At 42.7% G+C, this 24,372-nt stretch overlaps 1 protein-coding gene across 1 annotated transcript in view; it reads right to left on the minus strand.

The window, feature by feature from the left end:
• The window catches only part of LAPTM4B (lysosomal protein transmembrane 4 beta), a 75,158-nt gene extending 62,898 nt beyond the window's left edge, over positions 1-12,260 (minus strand). Inside the window, exon 1 of the mRNA XM_028112627.2 lies at positions 11,959-12,260. Within this exon, the coding sequence (XP_027968428.1) occupies positions 11,959-12,057 (99 nt within the window). The 5' untranslated portion in view covers positions 12,058-12,260. The remainder of the gene's footprint in view (positions 1-11,958) is intronic.
• Between the last annotated feature and the right edge of the window lie 12,112 nt (positions 12,261-24,372).

Here is a 24,372-nt window from a genome sequence, read left to right on the forward strand (position 1 = left end):
TATTAATGACAGGTTTGATGGCAATCTTTATTTCATGGCCAGCCTATCTATAAAACATCCTGATGAACATCTATCATAATGTGCAACAAAAGCTGGAAAACATATTAAATATCACTGGATACAGAGAACAAACTGGTGGTTGCCATAGGGGAAGTGGGGGGGGCAATGGGTAAAATAAAGGGAATTATCTTGCTGAGTACTGAGAAATGTATAGAATTTTTTAATTATATTGTGCACCTGAAACTAATATAACACTGTATGTTAATTATATTTCAATTTAAAAAATAAATACACAAATACATATCACTGAAATCTTCCCCAGCCAATATTTTATAGAGCTACCCTTGATCCTTTATATTAGGTGGTGGCAGAGGGTCCCTGTGCTTTTTAAAAAGGGCTCACTGGACATCTTTCAAAAATTCAGTATCCCTCACTACCCAAATCTATTTGATTCCTGGATTCAGATGGAGAAAGTCTAGATGTCAAGAGAAACTTAGATCATTCACTAACTGATAAAAATTCCCATCCATATTATCCACAGCCCTAGCCAATGAGACACTGGTGTTGGAAAGAACCGGTATCTTCTATATCTTGTATACGGAAGACCTTTCTAGTTTTTCAGCCACCTAAAACAGCCTGCTATTTTAACATTCCTTAAAAACTGAATATTAAAAGCAGCAATAGAAAAACAACTTGTTACATTCAAGGGAACCCCCACAAGACTATGCGCAGATTTTTCAGCAGAAACTTTGCAGCCTAAAAGAGAGTGGCACAATATATTCAAAGTGCTGAAAGAAAGACAACTTCCAACCAAGAATACTCTATCCAGCAAAGTTATCACTCAGAAGTGAAGGGAGGTAAAGAGTTTTCCAGGCGAGCAAAAACTAAAGGAGTTCATTGCCACTACACCAGCCTTACAAGAAAGGTTAAAGAAAAAAGAAAGGGTACTACTTAGTAACAAGAAAACATATGAAACAATAAATCTCACTGGGAAGGTAAATACATAGTAAAGGTAAATATAAAGTAAATATATAATCATTTATAAAGCTAGTATGAAGGTTAAAAGACAAAACTGCGGTGCCAGGGTGGCTCAGTCAGTTAAGCAGTCAACTCTTGGTTTTGGCTCAGGTCATGATCTCACATGGGTTGTGGGATCAAGCCCTGCATCTGGCTCTACGCTCAGCGGGGAGTCTGTTTGAAGATTCTCTTCCTCTGCCCCTCCTCCCACTCACATATGTGTGTGTGTGTGCACTCTAAAATAAATCAATCTTTAAAAAATAAAAGACAAAAGTAGTAAAAATACCTTTGATTACAATAATTAGTTGAGGAATACATGTGTAAAACGTGACATCAAAAAAGCATGGCAAAGACAATAAAAATGTTGAGCTTTAGAATGGTATCAAACTTAAGTTGTTATCAACTTAAAATAGACTCTTACATATAAAAGTTGTTATATTTAGGCTTCATGGTAACCACAAAACAAAAACCTATAGTGAATACACAAAAGATAAAGGGAAAAGAACAGAAGTATACCACTAAAGAAAGAGAAGAAAAAACAAAGAGAAACTACAAAAACAGCCAGTGAACAATTAAGAAAATGGCAATAAATACATGCCTATCAATAATTATTTTATATGCAAGTGGACTAAATTCTCCAATCAAAAGACCGAGTGGCTGAATGAATTAAAAAATGAGCCCCATCTATATGCTGCCTACAAGAAACTCACTTTAAATGTAAAGACACACAGACTGAAAGTAAAAGGATGGCAAGATATTCCATACAAATGAAAGCCAAAAGCAAGCTAGAGTAGCTATACTTACATCAGATAAAATAGACTTTAAAGACTGTAAAAAGAGACAAAGAAGGTAATTACATAACAATAAAGGGGTAAATCCAACAAGAAAATATAACATTTGTAAATATTTACGGCACAACATAGGGGTACCTAATATATAAAGCAAATATTAACAGATCTGAAGAGAAAAATAGACACCAAAAAGGGTAGGGAATTTTAATATCTCACATCAATGGGTAGATCATCCAGATAGAAAATCAGCAGGAAACACTGGCCTTAAACAACATGTTAGACCAGATGGACTAAAAGATATACACAGAACATTCCCTCCAAAAGCAACAAAATACACATTTTTCTCAAATGCCCATGGAACATTTTCCAGGACAGATTATACTTTAGGCCACAAAGTAAATCTTAACAAATGTAAAAGGACTGAAATCATATCAAGAATCTTTTCTGACCACAGATGAAACTAGAAATTAATTACATGAAAAACCTGGAAAATTTATAAATACGTGGAGATTAAACAACATGCTACTGACCAACCAAGGAGTCAAAGAAGAAATCAAAAGAAAAATTTTAAAAATCTTGAAATGAATAAAAATGGAACTATATTACATACCAAAATTTGTGGGATGTAGCAAAATCACTTCCAAGAGGAAAGTTCATAGTGATAAATGCCTACATCAAGAAAGAAGAAGGGACGCCTGGGTGGCTCAGTCGGTTAAGCGTCTGCCCTCGGCTGGGGTCATGATCTCAGAGTCCTGGGATCAAGTCCCACATTGGGATCCCTGCTCAGCAGAGAGCCTACTTCTCCTTCTCTGCTGCTCCCCCCAGCTCGTGCTCTCTCTCTCTCTCAAATTAAAAAAAAGAAGAAGAAAAGTCTCAAATAAACAATCTAACTTTATGCCTCAAGGAACTAGAAAAAAGGAAGCCCATAGTTAGTAGAAGGAAGAAAATTAACAAAGATTGGAGCAGAAATAAATGATATAAAGACTAAAAAGACAATAGAGAAAACCAATGAAACTAGGAGCTGGTTCTTTGAAAAGATGAACAAAACTGACAAGACTTTAGCTAGACTCAGCAGGGAAAAAAACGAGTCAAATAAATAAAATCAGAAATGAAAGAGGAAATGTTACAACTGATGCCACAGAAATACAAAGGATCATAAGAGACTGCTATGAACAATTATATGCCAACAAGTTGGACAACCTACAAAAAATGGATAAATTCCTACAACCTACAACCTACCATGACTGAATCATGATGAAACAAAATCTGAACAGGCCAATTGCTAGTAAGGAGATTGAATCCATAATCAAAAGCCTCCCAATGAAGAAAAGGCCAAGACCAGATGGTTTCACTGATGAATTCTAACCAACATTCAAAGAATACCAATCCTCCTTAAACTCTTCCAAAAAATAGAAGAGGCTGGAACTCCTCCAAACTCATTTTATGAGGCCAGCATTGCCCTGATACCAAAACCAGACAAGGATGCTACAAGAAAAGCAAATTACAGACCACTATTCCTGATGAACATAGATATAAAAATCCTCAAGAAAATATCAGCAAACCGGGGCACCTGGGTGGCTCAGTTGTTAAGCGTCTGCCTTCGGCTTGGGTCATGATCCCAGGGTCCTGGAATCAAGCCCCACATTGGGCTCCCTGCTCCATGGGAAGCCTGCTTCTCCCTCTCCCACTCCCCCCTGCTTGTGTTCCCTCTCTCGCTGTGTCTCCCTCTGTCAAATAAATAAAATCTTAAAAAAAAAAGAAAGAAAATATTATCAAACCAAAGAAAATATTAGCAAAAAAAGAAAATATTAGCAAACCAAATTCAACCAAATAAAACAATCATAAACCATAATCAAGGGGGATTTTTTTCCAGGGATACAGGGTGGTTCAACAACCACAAATCAATGTACTATATCACATTAACAAAATGAAGGCTAAAAATCATATGATCGTTTCAATATATGCAGAAAAAGTAATTGACAAAATTCAACATCCATTTATGATAAAAACTCTCAACAGAGTAGTTATAGAGGGAACATACCTCAACATAAAAAAGGCCACATATGACAAGCCCACAGCTAACATACTCAACAGTGAAAACCTAACAGCATTTCCTCTAAGATCAGGAACAAAACAAGGATATCCCACTCTCACCACTTTTATTTAACATAGTATGGAAAGTCTTAGGCACAACAATTAGGCAAGAAAAATAAAAGGCAACCAAACTGGAAAGAAAAAAGGAAAACTGTCACTATTTGCAGATGACATATTATATGTAGAAAACCCTAAGGACTCCATCAAAAAGCTTAGAATAAATGAATTCATTAAAGTTGGAGGATATAAAATCAATACTCAAAAACATGTTGCATTTTTATTCACCAATAATGAGCTATCAGAAATAGAAATAAAAAACAATCCTATTTACAATTGCGTCAAAGAGAATAAAATACCTAGGAATAAATTTAATCAAGGAGGTAAAAGACATGTATATTGAAAACTATTAAGGCATTAATGAAAGAAATCGAAAAAGACATAAGTAAATGGAAAGATATTCCGTGCTCATGGATTGGAAAAATATTGTTAAGATGTCCATACTACCCAAAGCAAGCTAGATTCAATGTAATCCCTATCAAAATTCCAATGGTATCTTTCAAAGAAACAGAACAACTAATCCTAAGATTTGTATGGAATCCACAAAAAACCTTAAATAGTCAAAGCAAACTTAAGAAAGAAGACCAAAGCTGAAGGCATCACACTCCCTGATTTCAAACTATTATAAAGTATAGTAATCAAAACAGTATGGTTTGCCATAAAAACAGACACACAGATCATGGAACATAATAGAAACCCATGCATATTTGGTTAATTAACTTACAACAGAGAAGCCAAGAATACACAGTAAGAAAGGAACAGTTTCTTCAATAAATGGTGTTCAGAAATGGCATTTGACCACTATCTTTTATCACACACAAAAATTAACTCAAAATGGGGACATCTGGGTGGCTCAGTGGTTAAGCATCCAACTCTTGACTTCAGCTCAGGTTAAGATCTTGATGTCAGACTCCACGCTCAGTGGGGATTCTGCCTGGGATTCTCCCTCACCCTCTCCCTCCGCCCCCCTTCAGTCCCGTGCATGCGCATGCTCTCTTTCTCCTTCTCTCTCAAATAAATTTTTTTTTAAATTAACTCAAAATGGATTAAAGGCTTGAATATAAGGCCTGAAAGCACAAAACTCCTAGAAGAAAATACAGGTGGTAAAATCCTTGACATAGGTCTTAGTGATGATCTTTTAATCTGACACCAAAAGCAAAAGCAATAAAAACAAAAATAAGTGGGACTACATCGTACAAAAAAGCTTCTGTACAGCAAAGAAAACCAATAACAAAATGAAAGGACAACCTACCGACTGGGAGAAAATATTTGTAAATCATATATCTATCTGATCAGCCACTACTTTCCAACATATATAAAGAACCCTTATAAGTCAATAACAAAAAAACAATCTAATTTAAAAATGGGCAGAAGATCTGAATAGACATTTTTCCAAAAAAGATATACAGATGGCCAACAGGTACATGAAAAGATGCTCAACATCGCTCATCATCAGGGAAATGCAAATCAAAACCACAATGAGCTATCACCTCACATCTGTTAGAATGGCTATTATCAAAAAGAAACGAAATAACAAGCATTGATGAGCATGTGGGGAAAAGGGAGCCCTTGTGCACTGGTGGTGGGAATGCAAATTGGTGCAGCCACTCTGGAAAACAGCAGGGAGGTTCCTCAAAAAATTAAAAAATAGAACTACCATATGACCCAGCAATTCCACTTTGGGGTATTTATCTTAAGAAAACATAAACACTAACTTGGAAAGATATCTGCACCCCCTGTTCATTGCATTATTTACAACAGCCAAGATACGGATACAACCTAAGTGTCCATCAACAGACGAATGTATAAAGAAATTGTGACATATATATATACACAATGGAGTATTACTCAGCCATAAGAAAAGAATGAAATCTTGCCATCTGTGACATGGATGGACCTTAAGGACATCATCCTAAGTGAAATAAGTCAGACTGAGAAAGACAACACCATCTGATCTCTCTTACACATAGAATCTAAAAAAACAAGCTCAGAGAACAAACGATGATTACCAGAGGCAGGACGTGGGAGGTCAGAGAAATGGGTAAAAGGGGCCAAAAGGTAAAAAGGAAAAAAAAAAAATGGTCCATTACTGACCAACAAAAAACTAAACACAAGAGTTTTACACTGGGGGAAAAAACTGCTTTCATCCTATCACCCTTGCTCATAATTCTTCAATGCCTCCCCACTGCCTACAGAATAAAATCCAAAAATCTATAATCTAGTGTTTCGGTCTTTTACAATCTAGTACAGTAGGGAAAACACTAGGCAGTAAGGATTATATAAGTACTAGGCATTAGCTCATTATCTTGCCCTGGACTTATGGGTTAAGTCATAGACTCTGACAGCTAAAAAGAAACTATCAATCTTAAATGAGCATATGACCACCTACAGCACCTGACCCCAGGGTTGCTTTAAGGTCTAAATAAGAATAAATGGGGAGAGCCCACTAAAAACTATCAATCATTCTACAAACAAAAGCTGTCAGTTTTACTATCCAGTATTATCACCCAGACAAAAAAAAAAAAAAAAATCAGTATTTATCGTACCAGAATTTCTCAGGATACAAAGAGAATCCACCAGGCTTGGGTACACAAGCACAGTGGGACTTTCAAAGTGAACCAGCTGGTTATTTGAAAGGTCAGGTCGTAAAGCTAATGAAACCAGCTACTCTGACCTCTTTTATCCTTTATAATCTGATATATGGCCAACTACCTTATGAATAGGGTACAAATACAAAGAGGCGTTCAGTACGTATTTGCTCAAGGACTATGTGCCTAAAACACACTTGGATGATGATGAAAAGGATGACATACACAAAGGCGTACTCATCCCAGGTGTCAAGTCCAGATGCTTTCAACGACCAGTACCCCCTTTTAAAACACTCTAAGAAAGTCACGTGGTAAAACAATGAAAGAAATTACAAAGGAAAAAGTTTTGCTTGAGTATGTCAAGAGAAATTCAGGTGCTGGTGGTAAAACGTACTCTTAAGAAATGGGGGCTTTAGCCTAAGGAGGAGCAAGCATTGTAATGGTCTTCCTTCTCCCAGTAACAGTCTCGGATTCACTGGGAAATGACCCATCCCTCTGCTCTCAAAGTTAATCCCATCCCCAGCTCATTCCTCTAATCAATAGCTCAAGGGTAGGACAATAACCCAGACCTAAATTCATCTGATAGTCTCGTCACATATCCCTGGCCTGTTTAGTTCAGGGGTGGACAGATCCCTTAGGTTTGTCAAATCAGAATGAACCTTGGGATTTTTGCATTGACTTGCAAAAGAGGGCAACCAGAAAAGGAAGGAGTGGCAGGGGGAAAGACACATCAGAAACCACAGCGCTAACTGTTCAAGCCAATTGACGTTGGCTTACAACACGCAGGTCATGAAATACACAGACTTAACCAGGATAGAGAGCCAAAGTTTTTAGGAGCAGGCTACCACGTTCACATTTGTGTCTGAGAAAAATACTTCTGGGAACTGCATCTATAATAGACTTTAAAAAAAAAAAAGGTTTTTAATTTCAAGGCTAGAAACAGAAAGACTATTCTAATAGCCAAGTGAGTGTTAATGGGGCCTGAATGAGGTAAATGATAGCACGAAGAAGAAAGGGCAGAATAAGGAGGTAATCAGGAGGTAGAACAAAAATCAATAGTACATGGACACAGAATCAAGGAAGAGATTACGGTGGCAGGAGAAATAGACGTGCAGCCAAGGAGTCCAGACAGATGGTGAGAGAGAGACTAGAGTATGGGTGAACTTGGAGAGGAAGTTAATGGATTCAGGTTTAGAATAAGAAGTTTTGATGAAGAAAGAGCGGAAATCCCAGAAGACTACCTAACAATCAGCCCACGTCAAATACTTCTTTTATATTATGATCCCTCTGGAAACCAGGACAAGTCAGTCTTCATTCCGGGTGAAGATGGATAATCGTCTTGTCTCTCTGAAAACGTTTATAGTTATTAAAGGTTATGCAATAATTCAACTTCTTTTTAGGGTAAGTGATTAAACTGCCTTTTAAAATAAACAGATACAAACCTCTACCTCATACTGTAACACAAAAATTAATTGGAGGTGGATCACAGATGTAAATATAAAAGCTAAAGCCATAAAGCTTTAGAAGAATATATGAGTATCTTCACAATCTGGGGGTGGGCAAAGATTACTTAGAATACAGAAAGTACTAACCAGAAAAGAAAAAACTGACAAATTGAACTTAAAATTAAAAACTGATCATCGGGGCACCTGGGTGGCTCGGTTGGTTAAGGGACTGCCTTTGGCTCAGGTCATGATCTCGGGGTCCTGGGATTGAGCCCCGAGCTGGGCTCCCTGCTTAGCGGAGAGCCTGCGACTCCCTCTCCCGCTGCCACCCCCCACCCACCGCCCCAGCTCTTGTGCACGTGTGTGCTCTCTATCTCAATCTGTCTCAAAACAACAGCAACAAACTTCTTTTCATCAAAATATATGATTAAGAAAATGGGTAGACAGCCACAGGCTGGGAGAAAACATTCACAAAATGGATCTTTAACAAACGACCAGGATCCAAAGTATATAGAGATCTTACAAATCATTAAGAAAAAAAAAGATAGGGCGCCTGGGTGGCTCAGTTGGTTAAGCGACTGCCTTCGGCTCAGGTCATGATCCTGGAGTCCCGGGATCGAGTCCCGCATCAGGCTCCCTGCTCAGCAGGGGGTCTGCTTCTCCCTCTGACCCTCTTCCCTCTCGTGCTCTCTCTATCTCATTCTCTCTCTCAAATAAATAAATAAAATCTTTAAAAAAAAAAAAAGTCTTGTGCAAGAATGTTCAGAGCAAGCTTTAACCATAATAGCTGCAAACTGGAAACAACCCAAATGTCCATCATCTGGCAAATGGATAAATTGTGATTTATTCATACAATAAAATAATACTCAGCAATATAAAGCATCAAGCTATTGATGTACTCCAATTAACATGAATGAATTTAAAAGACGTTAATGCTAAGTGAAAGAAACCAGACATGAAAAAATACATACAGCATAATCCCATTTCTAGGAATAGGTAAAACTCCTTCAGGGTGGAGGTGAAGGGGTGACAGGGATTGACTGGGAAGAGACACAAGGGAACTTTCTGGAGTTTTGGAAATGTTTTCTAGGTGTGTGGGTTACACAAAGTGCATGCATTTGTCAACTCAATGAACTGTAGGCTTCTGTGGATGTCACCATATGTAAATTATGCCTCATTAAAAGGAAAAATAAACAAAAAATGATCTCTAATATAAATACCTAAAATCAATATGCTTTATTACTAGACCGAAGGAAACCTTTGTTATTCTAAGGCAAAAACAAAACACACCCACAACTTTTAAAAGGTAAAAACAAGTGGAAACCGGCCAACTAAAACATCACACGGACCACAAACCAACCGTGGGACTGTATGCAAATCACTTAAGCAGTCTGGGCCTCTATTTTCTCATCTATAAAACAGGGATTAGAAAATCCACCTCACGAGACGAACCATTAGAGATGATGGAACTCTGAAAAACAAACTGAGGGTTCTAGAGGGGAGGGGGGTGGGGGGATGGGTTAGCCTGGTGATGGGTATTAAAGAGGGCACATTCTGCGTGGAGCACTGGGTGTTATGCACAAACAATGAATCATGGAACACTACATCAAAAACTAATGATGTAATGTATGGTGATTAACATAACAATAAAAATGAAAAAAAAAAGAAAATCCACCTCACCAGGAATATGTAAAAAGTAATCATATGCAAAGCAGCTGGTATAGTACCTGGCACGCAGGGCCTTAGTAAATGGTAGTAGGGTAGGAAACAGCAATTACAAAATGCATATAAAAGATCCCCTTTACCCCTCTGGTATAATAGGCAATTATTTATTAATTTAAAGATGGGTTTTATTTTACTATCTTCCCACAGCCCTATCCTTTTTTCATGAAAACTCTCCGTCGGATAACTGACCCTATGCCATCCGGACGGCTGGTGGGGGGAGAGGGAGAGGTGCCTTGCTCTTCAGTGACCCTGCTCCCTCATCTCAAAAATGTTCATGTGAAACGAAGTTTTGAGTAATCAAATTAGATGTAAAGGTATGAGTGAAACTCACAAGTCTAAATTGTTTTATGAAATGCAAAAGACTTCTTATAAAGGGTATCAGTACTAGAGCCAGGTTTCCCATTTATCAGGTTTACCTAAGGTAGCATCCTTCCACCTGCTAGAAAGCTTTCTAATTATCTTTCAAAAGGCCATGCTGTTTCCAAATGCTACAACACGGCAAAGCAATAACTACTTTCCACAAAAACCATGTTCAAACAGTAGACAAAGCTTGCAGAGTACTCTCCTTTTATCACACCAATGCTGTCTGCTTGGATTACAGCCAACAACAGGGCTCAAGTAGATTTATCTTTCCTGTACTGTAGATCGTGTAAGTACATTTGCCTAATGCAGTGCCCTAGATTTTACAAATTACATTTGCTGGTGTACTTGCAAGTCTGCAGTTTTGAACATTTTCAAGGAGGACACAAAGACATTTACATACAATAGTTGGTCTTGACCATCAATAAAAGGCCTACTTTGAGGCCACCTACTATCCTTTTGCTGTAATTTAAAATTTCTGCAAAGCATTTCTTGGCTTTTAGCAGAGTCCGTGTTGAGCCAAGATGCTGATGTTCTGTCTGCATTCAGACTGCAACAAAAAGAATCCACACATACCAAAGATCTGTTTGAAAGCTCTTAAGGCCAAAAAATGTCTATTGTGTGGCCCGTGATAGGCACCAACTAAAGGAAACTTGAAACTATAAATAGCGCAGAGAACACCATAGGCCTGGGGGAAAATGTTTTGCTTAAATTGGCACAACGACACAATTCGACATGACGTCCATATTATATCGAAAAAGTGAATGTGAACAAACAAAAAAACTCTGATGAATAAGAAGAATTTATTCTCACTAAAAAGTTCAATATGCCATTTTAGTACCATTATTTCCTTAGGACGCAGTGGTATTCACTGCACAGTGGCTCAGGTCTAACTCTTCATCATGATGTCACAAAAACCGAAATGCAACGGAATCCGACTCAGTGTTGGTGCATGCAGTCCAGGGGTGCCAACAATCAACCTGGAGCAGGCACGGGGCCAGAAAGACTCCATCAGGTTTCCTCACTGCCCCTGATAATCACTGCTCCCCATACAAACAAGTCCTTAAAAGCTCCAACCTAAAAAAAGAAAAAAATCAGATTTGCTGGCGGTGTCTGCTAAGAAAGGTACAGGGGTCACCTGTCAATGAGCAGGAAAATAAGTGGGTGTAAAAATGGCCTCCCCGGGCCGACTGAAACGCAGTAAATCACAAATCCCTTTCTAGAGTAACGGCTTTACACTAGACCTGTGGAGGGACTCAGGCACCGAGCGTGCCAAGAACGCCCCAACCGTTTCTCCTCGGGACGCGAACGCGCGCCGGGGACCCGACAGCAAAGGCGAGACCAGATGCTGGCAGGGAGAATGGGCATGCCCGGGCTGCAAGCCCGACCGCGGGAGGTGGGGGGGGGGGGGCGGAAGAGGGCAGAATGCTCTCCGTTACCCCCACGACCCTGTCGCGGCCCGTCAAAACACAAAGCCCAACGGGTGGGGAAAAGAAAGAAAGGAATGGAAAACACGTGGTCCGCAGATCCGATGGGGGCTCCCGGGCCGCCAGGTGCACTTCTACCGGAAGCGGCGGACGCGGCGGCGGCCGCAGCCTACACCGCCCCCAACTCCGGGCCCGGGCCGGACCCCCGCCACAGGTTGGCCGAGCCGGGGATCGCGGACAGGCTCGCGCAGAGAATTAAGTTTCTAATAATACAACTTTAGGCGGATTAGCGCCGGCGTCGCCCAATACCGAGGCCGCACTTGTCGGGGGGGGGGGGGGTTGCAGGACGCAGCGGGCGCGCGGGCCGGGGTCCCGGGGGGGAGTGGGAGGGGGTGCTCGCGGCGCTGGCGCCTCCCCGCCGGCAGGTGCGCCCCCCGCGCGTCGCCGCGCTCACCAGGTACCAGACGCCGAGCAGGATGGTGCCGGTGCGGACATGGCAGCACAGGCAGCAGCTGTTGGAGTAGAACCGCGTCCAGGGCGCGACCATCTTCATCGCTCGGGCGGCGGGCGCCGTGGCGCGCCCAAGTTTGCAGGACCGTCGGCCGCGTCGCTCGGGGCTCCCTGCGCGGCTGCTGCCGGCTCCCCCGCCGCTCCCGCTGCCGCTGCGGTTCCGCTCGCCCGTTCGTCCGCTCGCCAGTGGCCCGCGCTCCGCGCCTCAGCCGAGAGCTCCGAGCGGCTGCAGCGGCCGGACCCTGCGCTCCGAGGGCGTCGGGAGGAGGAGGAGCGGGGGGCGGGGGGGAACGCGGGGGCGGGCCACGTGACCCGCGCCGGGGCCAGTGATGTCACCGCGGGGTCCGGCCAGCTGCGGGCGCCGCCGGCCGGGATAGATAAAATCAATCATCCTGCACGCCCCCTCCCTCCGCACCCCCCCCCCGCCCCCGGGCGGGTCCGGGAGCAGGCCCGCGGTGGAGTTCCGGGCCTCCCCTCTCGCCTGTGGTCATTTGTGTAACTCTGTCACGGGTTTGAGATTCTTTTATAGTCTCGTTGGTTGTGGTTTCTCTCCTTCCACTTCTATTTTGCAGATAATCTGTAGATGCAAATGCTATCACTGTTATCCTTCCAACCGCTGCTGGAGCCAGAGCAATTTGTCTCCGTTTTCCGGCTCAATTACTGTGGTAGTAACCTTTTTCCCAGAAAATAGGATGTGTGTCAAGGACATACGCGCTGTGCTTCGGGTAGCATTTTTAATCATGACGGCAGCTCTAAAGAAACAATCATCAAGCCAATTACTGCCACAAGGTCTCTGAAGGACACAACACAGAGCGTAAGGGGTACTGAAAGATAGGACTGCAATCAGGGGTTATTTCCTCCCGTTTATTGTTTGGTCTCAAAGCGCCCTTGTCCTGGGTTAGCCTCTAATCACCGCTTAAGCTAAGCATCTCAGCTGAGTTAGATTATTAGTGCATGTCAAAGTTTCATTTCGGACTTGGAGCAAGAGAAAAACTGGTCGGATTTAAATTTCTTAAGGACAGGTTATATAGGAGGGAAGGAAAATGTTAGTTGAGGTGGTTTAAGTGTGGGACTAGTTAGTTTGACGAGGTGGTAAAGCTGGCGCATTCTTAGTGCGTGCCTTAAACCCGGATCCAAAGGGACTGGAGCGTCTTCCCCAGAGACCGTCAGATGTGGGCCCTTAACTGGAACTAGTAAGTAACATCATTGTGGGAGATAATCAGAAAGAAGGAAGAAGGAAGATCAACTTTTGTTTTGTTTACTCACTACAAATTTCTGTTTTCTCTCACACGTGAGATAATTTTCTCTCTGGCATCTTCCATTTAATGTTCAGTTATACCCATAGCTACTTTTAAACAGCCAATGGGACAAGCATGAGTGCTCTGAGCCGGGATGGACATAGAGAATCAGGGTGCGGAGTGCTACTTTCCAAATTCAAACTGCCCACATGTTCCTCTAACGACCTCCTGCTTTGCCCTCCCCACCAGGATTTCAGATTCATTAGGCACATGATGCATTTGATTAAAGGGAATTTTATATTTCAGAGAGCTTACTATTCAGGATTTGAATTTACAGACACTTGCCAAATGGCTCTAGATAAGAAGAGAGATGGAGAGTAGAGAAAATCTGGCTGGAGAAAGGAGATAAGGAGAGAAACGGTACATCTGCAAGTGAAGTTTATGAAATAAAACTTAATGTCAGTATCTCTAGAGTTCTATTTATTTGGATGCAAGAGGATTGGGGAGGATTGGCAAAAACAAACAAATCCAGAAAAACAAAAACCCCAGAGGCTTCCCCAGGAAGTTACTCACAGCCGGGTGACACAGGTGACTCTACTCGTTCTCAAACAGCGGCATATTTACTGGAGTACTGATCGCAGTGGGACAGGTCTTTAGACAGATCACTTTGTTCTCATCCCTGAGCCCCTCAGCTTCTGGGGCCACAGATGCTCTTTCTCTACTAGAGCAAAAACAAGAGCCTCCATACTCTTGGTCAGGTTGCCCTACAAGTCACTCACCCCTCCTCTCCCATTCTCTCTCTCCATGGTGCCTTCATTACGGAGGAGATGGGGACACTGTAGGGACTCCATTTTAGAAAGGCCCCATTTACTCATGCTCCATAGTTCACCTTGCATCTGAGTAAACCAGAAAAGCTACGTTCGTCATTCTCTGCTTTTCATCCTAGGCCCCCAAACACCTGATAACGTCTAAAAAGAACCATATCCCAAACGTGTTCCAGGACATTCGCCTCAAACAAACCTCCGTGGACACTGGCATCAATACCCCACCTTCAGTAATTTATGGAATAACATCTATCATTTACCTGACACTCGCCTTAGATGGGACTCAACCCTGGATTCCTAAAGGAACATGTACCCCGGACCCCTTTCCAATATAAACCCCTAACCCCAAGCAACCAGGAGGCTCACCTCTCCTTTTCTGAGTCTCGCAGACACTCCGTCTGCTATACTGTATCACTTACACTATTCAGTAAACTCTGCTCTCACTGCCTTCTGGCTCACACAGCTGATTTCCATCTTTGGCAAAGTCAAGGACCCTCTGGTCCTCGGACGGGGCCTGCCTATGTCCTTACCACATTTTAAAGCCTTTTTACCATTAGGACTTCAGGCCTTGCAACCTCTTTGTCACCCGGGGCCCTTCTCTTGCCTTCTTGTACTCCCCATTTTTCTCTCCCTGAATCCTCCCCTGGCCCCCGTCTTCCAAGTGCACGTATTTTCCAATGAATTGAAGGAAATTTTTCTTTCCATCAGATAAAGCCACTCTCATTCCTTTTCCAAATCTCTTCTTTTCTAGGACTAATTGTATTTCAATCTGTCTGTTAGTGATCCAATATACCCAGGGTCAGCTTGAGTGGTGCCCGGGTATAGGAAATAAAGACAGACATGCTGCAAAGATGAGAACATTCTGCCCCCGCTCCCAAAGCTGATGGTGTCGTCCAGTGAGCCAGTCACTATGGCGCTAGTCAGAATGTGTGCCGAGTATCCCTACAGGTAAAAAAAAAATGCAAAGGGAAAGCAGGGAGGGGTCAATTACATTACAACTACGGGAAGTTAGCATTTCAGTTGGGCCTTGAAAGAGTGAATAGAACATAGACCAGGAACATAGAGGGGAAGGAAGAAACACTTGCTCCAGGATTTGCATCAGGCCAGACACTCTTGTGAGGTAGGGAAGGTCTCACTGGAGCTACCTCTATGACCTGGGTAAGGGTCTGTCCTGTGAGATACCTCAGGAACCCCCTTCAGAAGCTGAGAAAATTAAAGAGCTACTACTGTCTAGCTATCCTGGAAAGGAAAAAGGGAGGCAATGCCTTCTGTGGATGTGTTCGAAAAGGACCCCACTGTCTATGGCAGAGGGTGCTGTTGAATGTCTTCTTCAATGACGGAAGTACTTCTCTGTCCTTGATGGGAAAGAAAACCCTATAGGTCTTCTCACGCACTCTCCAAATAAACCAGGGATCTGTTCATTCGTGCAGTCATGAATTTGGTGAATGAAAGGTTTCCGGGTACCTCCTTGGAGCTGAGTGAGCATGGCTGTCAGCTCAGAGAACATGAGATAGTTTCTGTCTATAGGGATCTCACAACTTCAAGAGGGAAATAGAGAAATAAACAGAAAGTCACATAATAGCAAGAAAAATGCTACCATACGTTTAGCACAAGGTGCTGTGAGAGCCCCACATCTCAGTTTGGGGAAGACCAGGGAAGTGACATCTAGGCTCATGTGTGTGGGGTAAGTTGGACTTGGCTAGGGAGAGAGACGGAGGACCCCCTCAGACAGGGTGGGAGCGGGACATGCAAGGGCCCAGCATCTGGCAAGCTCACAAGTTTAGAAACAGCAGGTGGTATGATAGCTGGGAGTTAACATTTGAAGGGAAGGGGGGCAGAGTAGAGAAGATGGGGCTATGGAGGTTTTAGGGGTGTCAGTATAGGCAGGGGAGGTAACAGAAGATGAAAAGCTTTTCATGCCATGTTGCACGGAGAGGTTTGGAGCAAATCTCCTAAGGAAATGGGGAGCTTCTGAACTAAATGTTGAACCCATATTAAATCCATATGCCTCCATGATCAGTTAATGTCACAGGCTTAAGGCACATACAAATGAGATAGGCAGGACTGGCTATATTATTTGCGGGGTCCTAAGCAACAGTGAGAATGGGGGTAGGGTTCTCATTTCAAAGTATTAAGCCTTCCAAGATGGTGACATTAAACCACGTTTGGGCTGTCATAAGCAGGGGACCCCGTGCTACTGCCAGGGTCACACGCCCATGAAGCTGGCCCTGGAGATAGGTCCCATGTCTCTCTTAGAGATTAAAAAGAAAACCAACAACAACAAGAAAGGGAAAAGCTGTCAGATAACAAAGAACTGTTTCATGGAAGCTGTGATAAATGTCAATTTTATAGGAATGTGTGGAAGAAAATAAGTAGTAGGTCAGATGATTCATCGAAGAATCTGGACCTTGTCCCAGCCGAGGCGGGGCGGGGGGGGGGGGCGGCGTGAGGGGGTGCAGGACTGTGAAGGTCAGAACATGGAGCTGGCTCCAGGCCTGAATTGCATCCAAGGTGGAAGTCAAAAATTATGACTGATGTGCTCTCAGAGATGCACGTAATTAATCATATATTTATTAAAGCACACATTTGGGGTTTGGTCAGGTTCTGGACGGGGGTTGTGAGAAGGAATGCATAAGACAGAATCCCCGCCACTAAGAAACTCACGAAATAGAGGGACAAAGATGGGCAGAGGGATTCATTCGTGGGAGATAGTGTGGCTAACAATAAAGCAACAGTAGTCTGATCCATGGTGATATTAATATGATACTCCAGTTTTTTATCGGTGTATAAAGATCTGGTTATGCAATCAAATACATCTGTATCAGTTAGAGTCCAGGCAGGAAAACAGGGAACTTTCTAGAAATTCCACACAGAGAGAAGGTAATATAGGAAATTGGTTGCTGCCATAAAGTAGTTTCCAAGTTCTGTCTTGTCCCAGTTTTGTAGTCAGAGCTCAAAGCTCTCAACTCCCCCTTGCACACAGTTTTTGCTAAGCCCCCACCCCAACTACTTCCCTTATCAGGCCCTAACACACTTAGGTTATAAGACACACTTACCCAAGGTGAGAGGCCCCAGATACCTAACACATAGGGGTGGCCCTTTCTTCCTTGGGTCTGTGGAACTTTCCAAAATACCCAATCCCCAGGGATCCGTCACAACCTAGCTAACCTCAGCCTGTTTGCCATACATAAGCTATCTCTCTCTCTCTTTTTTTTAAAGATTTTATTTATTTATTTGTCAGAGTGAGGGCACAAGCAGGGGGAGCGGCAGGTACAGGGAGAAGCAGGCTCCCTACTGAGCAAGGAGCCTGAGGCGGGACTCGATCCCAGGACCCTGGGATCCTGACCTGAGCCGAAGGCAGACGCTTAACCGACTGAGCCACCCAGGCGTCCCCATAAGCCATTTCTTACAGTTCCAATTTGCTGTTCCCCTGTCCACAGGTGCGACCCCCCCCCCCATGACACCCTGCCTGGCTGTCTTCTTTCATTGGGAGCTGTAATTAACAAAGAATTCTGCCTTTCTTTTCTTCTTCTTCTTTTTTTTAAAGACTTTATTCATTTACTTGACAGAGAGAGACACAGCGAGAGAAGGAACACAAGCAGGGGGAGTGGGAGAGGGAGAAGCAGGCTTCCCGCTGAGCAGGGAGCCCGATGAGGGACTCGATCCCAGGACCCTGGGATCATGACCTGAGCCGAAGGCAGACGCTTAATGACTGAGCCACCCAGGTGCCCCAGAATTCTGCCTTTCATCTATCCTGAAGTGTCATTGTATTGTGCCCCACCATCAAAAGAAAAGTTATATTTTGCTGCAGAATTGCACCCAGGTGAGAAGTCAGAGGAGAGACGAAGATGCAGCCCAGGTATTGGCAAAGGGAGGAAGGAAGCTGCCCCCTCCTGTTTGGCTAGAGCCCAGACCATGGCAGGAAGGATGACCACCAGAGGTCAGCGCTGTCAGATGTGTGTGGCCACTGTTGGGAACACCTCCCAAAGTAGAGAGAAAAGAGGAGGATGCCTTGGCCTCTCCCCTGCACCCACCTCCTGTCTTTTACCAGTGCTTCCCATTGGCTGAACTCCCAGGAACCAGTAGACAAGGGGTCTGGAAGACATACTTTCCCATCATGCAAAACCAGTAGGGGGTTACACCCATGCTCATAGCAGCATTACTCACGACAGCCAAAAGTTGGTATCAGCCCAGGTATCCATCAACGGACGAACGGATAAACAAAGTGTGGTGTACCCCTATGATGGAATATTACTCAGCCTTCAAAAGGAAGGAAATCATGCCACATGCTACAACATGGATAAACCTTAAAGACATGATGCTAAGTGAAATAAGCTAGTCACAGAAAGAAAAATACTGTCTGATTCCATTTATATAAGGTATCGAACATAGTCAAATTCACAGAAAGTAGAATGGTGTTTGCCAGGGGCCTGGGGCCCTGGGGCGGGGGGGGGGCAGGCGGAGGGGCGGGAGGAAATGCGAAGTTGTTGTTTGTTGGATATAGAGTTTCAGATATGCAAGATGAAAAAGTTCTGGAGATCTGTTTCACAGCAATGTGAGTATACTTAACGCTTAATGCTACTGAACAGTACACTTAAACATGGTTAAGATGGTAGATTTCATGATATGTGTTTTTTTTACCATAATAAAACTTTTTTAAAGAAATGAAATTCTTTTTTATTTCAATTTTTATTTAAATTCTACAAAGACATGAAATTCCAATACATGCTATCATGTGGATGAACCTAGAAGACATGCTATGTGAAATAAACCAGTCATAAAGGACAAATACTGTAGGACTCCATTTATATGAGGTACCAAGAGTAGGTACATCCATAGACACAGGAAGGAGAAGAGTTCCCAGTGGTTGGGGGGTGTGGGGATGGAGAGTTAGAGTTTCATAGGTAGAGAATTTCTGTGTGGGGTGGTAAAAATGTTCTGCAAATGGGTAGGGGTAATGGTCACACAACACGGTAAATGTACATAATGCCACTGAGTTGTAAGCTCAAAAATGGTTAAAAGTCTAACTTTTGTGTTGTGCGTATTTTACCACACAACACAAAAGAGCAGGGGGAGGGAAGAGAATGGGCTGAGAACAAGCAGGCAAGTTGTCAAGGCAATGGACATCTAACCCTGAAATGTTTTCAAGTGTAATTTATTTTCTTTGATGATCTAGAAAGGCAGAATCTTGCAATGACTTAGGTTCTGAAGCAGGAAGACCGGTTAATCTACCCTTTCTCAGTTTGTAGCATTTCATAATAAATGGGCATGAGTTCAAGACATAATTTGCCAATGATTGTGTCTTTGGGAGAATCACTTAATCTCTCTGACTTTTGTAAAATGGGACTGCTAGTCCTACTTTTATGGTTGTTGGGAGGTTATTTCAGAGCAAAGCATGTTAGATGCTTTGCACAGAGAAAGGGTAGTAAATGGTAGATTTAGACAAAATTAACATTATGGAGCACCTGCTAGGGTTTTACATTCATTAGGTAAGGCTCACAAGAAACCTGGAAGCTAGGTATTAAGCTGCCCATTTTTCAGATGAGAAACTGAGGCTCAAGGACTTTAAGTGTCTCGCTGCAAGGCAGTGTCCGGACTAGGATTTGGATCCAGGAGGGTCTCACAGAACTTGAGTGCATTCTGTTCATGCTGCCACTTAGATCCTATCTTCAGGGATTTTGAATCCGTCAAAACAAAGCTCACATATAAAGCACTAAGTTAAACTGTTAGCCAGTACACATAGCTCCTATGTAATGTGTTCCCGAAAATATAGATATGAAACAAAGAATGTCCCAAATTTGATGTAATAATTTCTGTTCCTAGAGAGTTAAAAATCTTTCTATTTATACTCCAACTTTTATTTTTTTATTTTTTATAAACTTTTTTTTTTAATTTATTTGACAGAGAGAGAGAGAGAGATAGACAAAGAGAGCACAAGCAGGGGTAGCAGCAGAGGGAGAGGGAGAAGCAGGCTCTCTGCTGAGCAGGGAGCCCAATGCGGGGCTCCATCCCAGGACCCCGGGATCATGACCTGAGCTGAAGGCAGATGCTTAACCGCTGAGCCATCCAGGTACCCCTCTACCCCAACTTTTAAACACTAGCTTTGAAAAAGCTCTAGCTTTTTACAAGTTTCTTAATTTGTTTCCTTCACTAATGAGGAGAGTCCATTAGCTTAGATTGTGCAGGTGACCTCTGATTGGGGTTTTCACAGCTTCTGGCACACCCAAAGGCTCCTCGCAAGTGTTTTCAGTTTCTGAGACCTATGTTTCTTATGACTCATATCAGCACTCTAATTTTCCATTTTCCACCCATGGTTATAAATTAATAAGGACTAAAATGCAATAAAATATTTAAATGCTTGTACAAATAGTTCCTTAAGAGGGCAACACTGCTGAGATTGGCAGTGTCAGCAGGTGAGCTCACAGGATGGTTGTTTGTCAGCTGAGAGATGAAAGTCCACATCCAGCAGAGGAAACGTTTCCCAAGAGCGTGTGGGAGATTGTGTTACTACCTATTCACCAAATAATCAGATTCCCTCTCCCCGGTGCCCTTCCCACCAGGAAGATTAGACATCCCTGCCCCACTGCACTCGGGAGTCCCCATGTGACTCCATGTGTCCAATAATATGGTCCGGAGCCATGTGGGTGGAAGTTTTAGGAATCAGACGTGGGTTACCAGGCTCCTCTACCTGGAAACAGGCAGTGTGACAGGTAAGGCTCTGTCATCTGCAGTCCCAGAGTGCAAGATGATGTGGATTGGAGCAATAGTCAACCCATTTTGGACAGGGAGTGTGGGCAAGAAATGACTTGTGGGGTTGACAGCGGGGGGGTGACCTCGCCCCTTCTGAGGATACAGAATGTCAGTGTGCTGTACAGGAAAATGTGGCTTCTTGGACAAGACCAGAGTTAGTACGTTGGGGATTAAGTGCCCCAAAGGGGCCCCTATAACAAAAGGCACCAGAGAAGTTGACTGAAAAATTTTCACAGGAGATTGAGGCCAACAGAAAGGCTTCACAGAGGAGTTGGAACCTACTGTGAGCTACGAAGGAAAAGGCCCTAGGCGAGGTGCTACCTCTTCCCTCTCCTATTTTAAGGTCCAGCTCTGCGTGTTCAAATACCAGATAATCAAATGGTCAACAAAAGGAAAAATAAGGATATGAGATGTCAAGTTTTATTCTTAAGAAAATGATACGAGTAAAGTGAAAAATATTCACGGTAATAGAACGAACACTTGATATAACTGTCACTCGGATATCATCACATCCTCAAATTCTGCCAGTTTTGCTTCCTGTTTTTTTCTAAAGAAATAAAGTATTACAGATACAATAAGTTCAAGCTTTCTGCATACCCCTTCCTGATTTTATGTCCCTCCTTTAAAAAGGCCACACTTACACCTTAGTAAATTAGTCATTGAAAAAGGGCAGAAACCATCAAAATAAAAATCCCACTTTGAAAAAAATACATCATTTTGAAGGCAAAATTGAGAAGCATACTTTTTGGAAAAAAAATGAAGCACAATTTATTATATCCAGGTATAAAAAATCACACAATCATCCAAAATGCCAATCATGCAGAGGAAGGAACTGAGGGAAAGATGAGACACTATTTAATGATTGTTTTGTCCAGTTATTCCCACAAAGAATTGGGGAACAGTATTACTCCAGGTCTTAAGGATTTAACAAGATCATTACATTTCAGAGCTGGGAAGCGTTTGGAGTCAACCTGAATCAGTGCCTTTACTTCACACTTGAGAACCTGAGGCCCAGAGAGACAGAGCAGTTTGTCCAAGGTCATACAGACCATTTGTGTCAGAAGAGAGCTTTGTACCCACAAGGCAGGACCTCGCAAAACTGATCAGGAAGAGACTGACGGGGGAAGGCTCGCTATCTGTCTGTGGTCTGTGTGAAGTACATGGCAGGTATAGGAGGTGTGAGGAGAAAATTCCTGAGGTGTTGGAGGTGATGGTGTGGAACAGGAGCAGGGCGCTTATGTGGAGAGGATTGGTCTTCTTCCGGTGGAGCGTGGACACCATAGCATGTCAGGAAATGCCTAGTGACTGTACCCCAAAACCATGTAGTGGTTTTCTGAAGTGCTGCCTGTGGGGGTCACCCTGACAGGCAGGAGCTTTACTGGAAGCTCCCTTGAGCTGACCTTAGGACTTGGTGAGACCCGTAGTGAAATTGAGTTCTTGGGACCTCAGGATTCTGAAGGCTCCTGGCCTCCTGGCTCCTGGCCATGATCTCACTGCTTCTCCTCCTTGTCTGACCAAATCATCCACAGGCATCGCTGTTGTTGGTGTGCTTTAGTTTGGTCTTAGTAGTCTGAGGAAGGTTTTCTGTCTTTTTTTTTCTCTTCTTCATTGATTTGTTTATATTTTGCTGTGGTTTAAATAATACTCAGAAATAAAGAGTGCATGTAAATTTCCTTTCCTTCCTGAAATGAGGGATTTAGATTAAGCAAATACTGGGGAAGTTTTCACAAGGGTATTTTAATTTAGTGAGTCAACCATTTTAGATTACAGGGAACAAGCCCTCTTTACCTGTGCCAAGTCCCTTGCTGCAGAGAGGATTTAACGCATTCCGGGGATGTGCTTGAGAAAAGGCTGAGGGCATTTTGCTTATGCAAATGTTTGGCAGCCTCTCTTGTTTTTCCCATGGGGAGAAATTTGCATTTTGGAAAAATGAACTGTGCTCATACCCATGAGTCCATACTGGAATAAATAAATGATTGAATAAATAAATAAGCAGGGAAGAAGAGATAAATCTCTTGGTGCAGGAAAATCCCAAATAATTTATGTAGATACTTTGCCTGCGAGGAGATGGAGCGTAACTTCCCACCCCATGAATGTGGGCTGTGCACAGCAGCTTTCTTCCAAAGAGCACAGTATGGAAAGTGGGGCAAAGAGTAACTTGGAGAAACCTGACAAACACGACGTCGGCCAGGTGATCAAGCTCAACAGGAACAATGGTGTGAGGAAAATGGCACTTTATCTCTATGGTCTTCCAACCCTGGTCTCATCATGAGAAAAATATAACAAATCCCACTTGAGGGACATTCTCCATAATATCTGAGAAGTACTCAAAACTGTCAAGGTCATCAAACACAAGGAAAATGAGAAACTGTCATAGCCAAGAGGAGCCCAAGAAGATGTAATGAGTAAATGTAATGTGGTATCCTGGATGGGATCTTGGAACAGAAAGAGGTCATCAGAGGAAAACTAAGGACATCTGAATACAGTCTGTACTTTAGTTAATAAGAATGAATCAATACTGGTTCATTTTTTTTTAAGATTTTATTTATTTTTCAACACAGAGAGAGAGAGAGAGCGAGAGAGGGAACACAAGCAGGGGGAGTGGGAGAGGGAGAAGCAGGCTTCCTGCCGAGCAGGAAGCCCGATGTGGGACCCGATCCCAGGACGCTGGGATCATGACCTGAGCTGAAGGCAGACGCCCAACAACTGAGCCACCCAGGCGCCACAATACTGTTTCATTAATTGCGACAAATGTACAGTGCTAACGGAAGGTGCTAATGGGGGAAAGTGAGGGTGGGGTGTATGGGGACTTCTGTATTATAGTCGTCATTGTTCTGTAGATTTAAACTATCCTAAAAAAATAAAGTGCATTTAAAAAAAGTGAATTTTGCAGTAATGAGGAGAGGAGGAAATACGGTCCAACAGTATTCGACAGTGGACCTGGCTGGCTCCGTCTGTAGAGCACGTGGCCCTTGATCTCGGGGTCATGAGTGTGAGCCCCACGTTGGGTGTAGAGATTACTTAAAAAAATAGAAAGTAAATGATAAAACAGTATTAGACAAAATTTTTAAGTGCTCGGATGATTATGAAAACAAGTTTTTTTTTTTAATTTTTATTGTTATGTTAATCACCATATATTACATCATTAGTTTTTGGTACAGTGTTCCATGATTCATTGTTTGTTCATAACACCCAGTGCTCCATGCAGAACGTGCCCTCCTCAATACCCATCACCAGGCTAACCCATCCCCCCACCCCCCTCCCCTCTAGAATGCTCAGTTTGTTTTTCAGAGTCCATCATCTCTCATGGTTCGTCTCCCCCTCTGACATACTCCCCTTTTCTTCCTCTCCTGTTAGCTTCTTCTTTTTCTTTTTTCTTAAAATATGTTGCGTTATTTGTTTCAGAAGTTGAAAACAAGTTTTTGAAGAACTCTAAATTTGCTTTGACACCACTTACACTTAGTATATTAGTCTCCACGTGTTTCTTATAGAGGGAGAAAAGGATGTTTTGTGATTTAATGAAAATATGACAAACATTTAAATAGA

The sequence above is a fragment of the Eumetopias jubatus genome, unplaced genomic scaffold, assembly GCF_037043125.1.
Source record: "Eumetopias jubatus isolate StellerSeaLion01/CBP00866 unplaced genomic scaffold, mEumJub1_p1.0 scaffold_4, whole genome shotgun sequence".
Taxonomy (NCBI): Eukaryota; Metazoa; Chordata; class Mammalia; order Carnivora; family Otariidae; genus Eumetopias; species Eumetopias jubatus.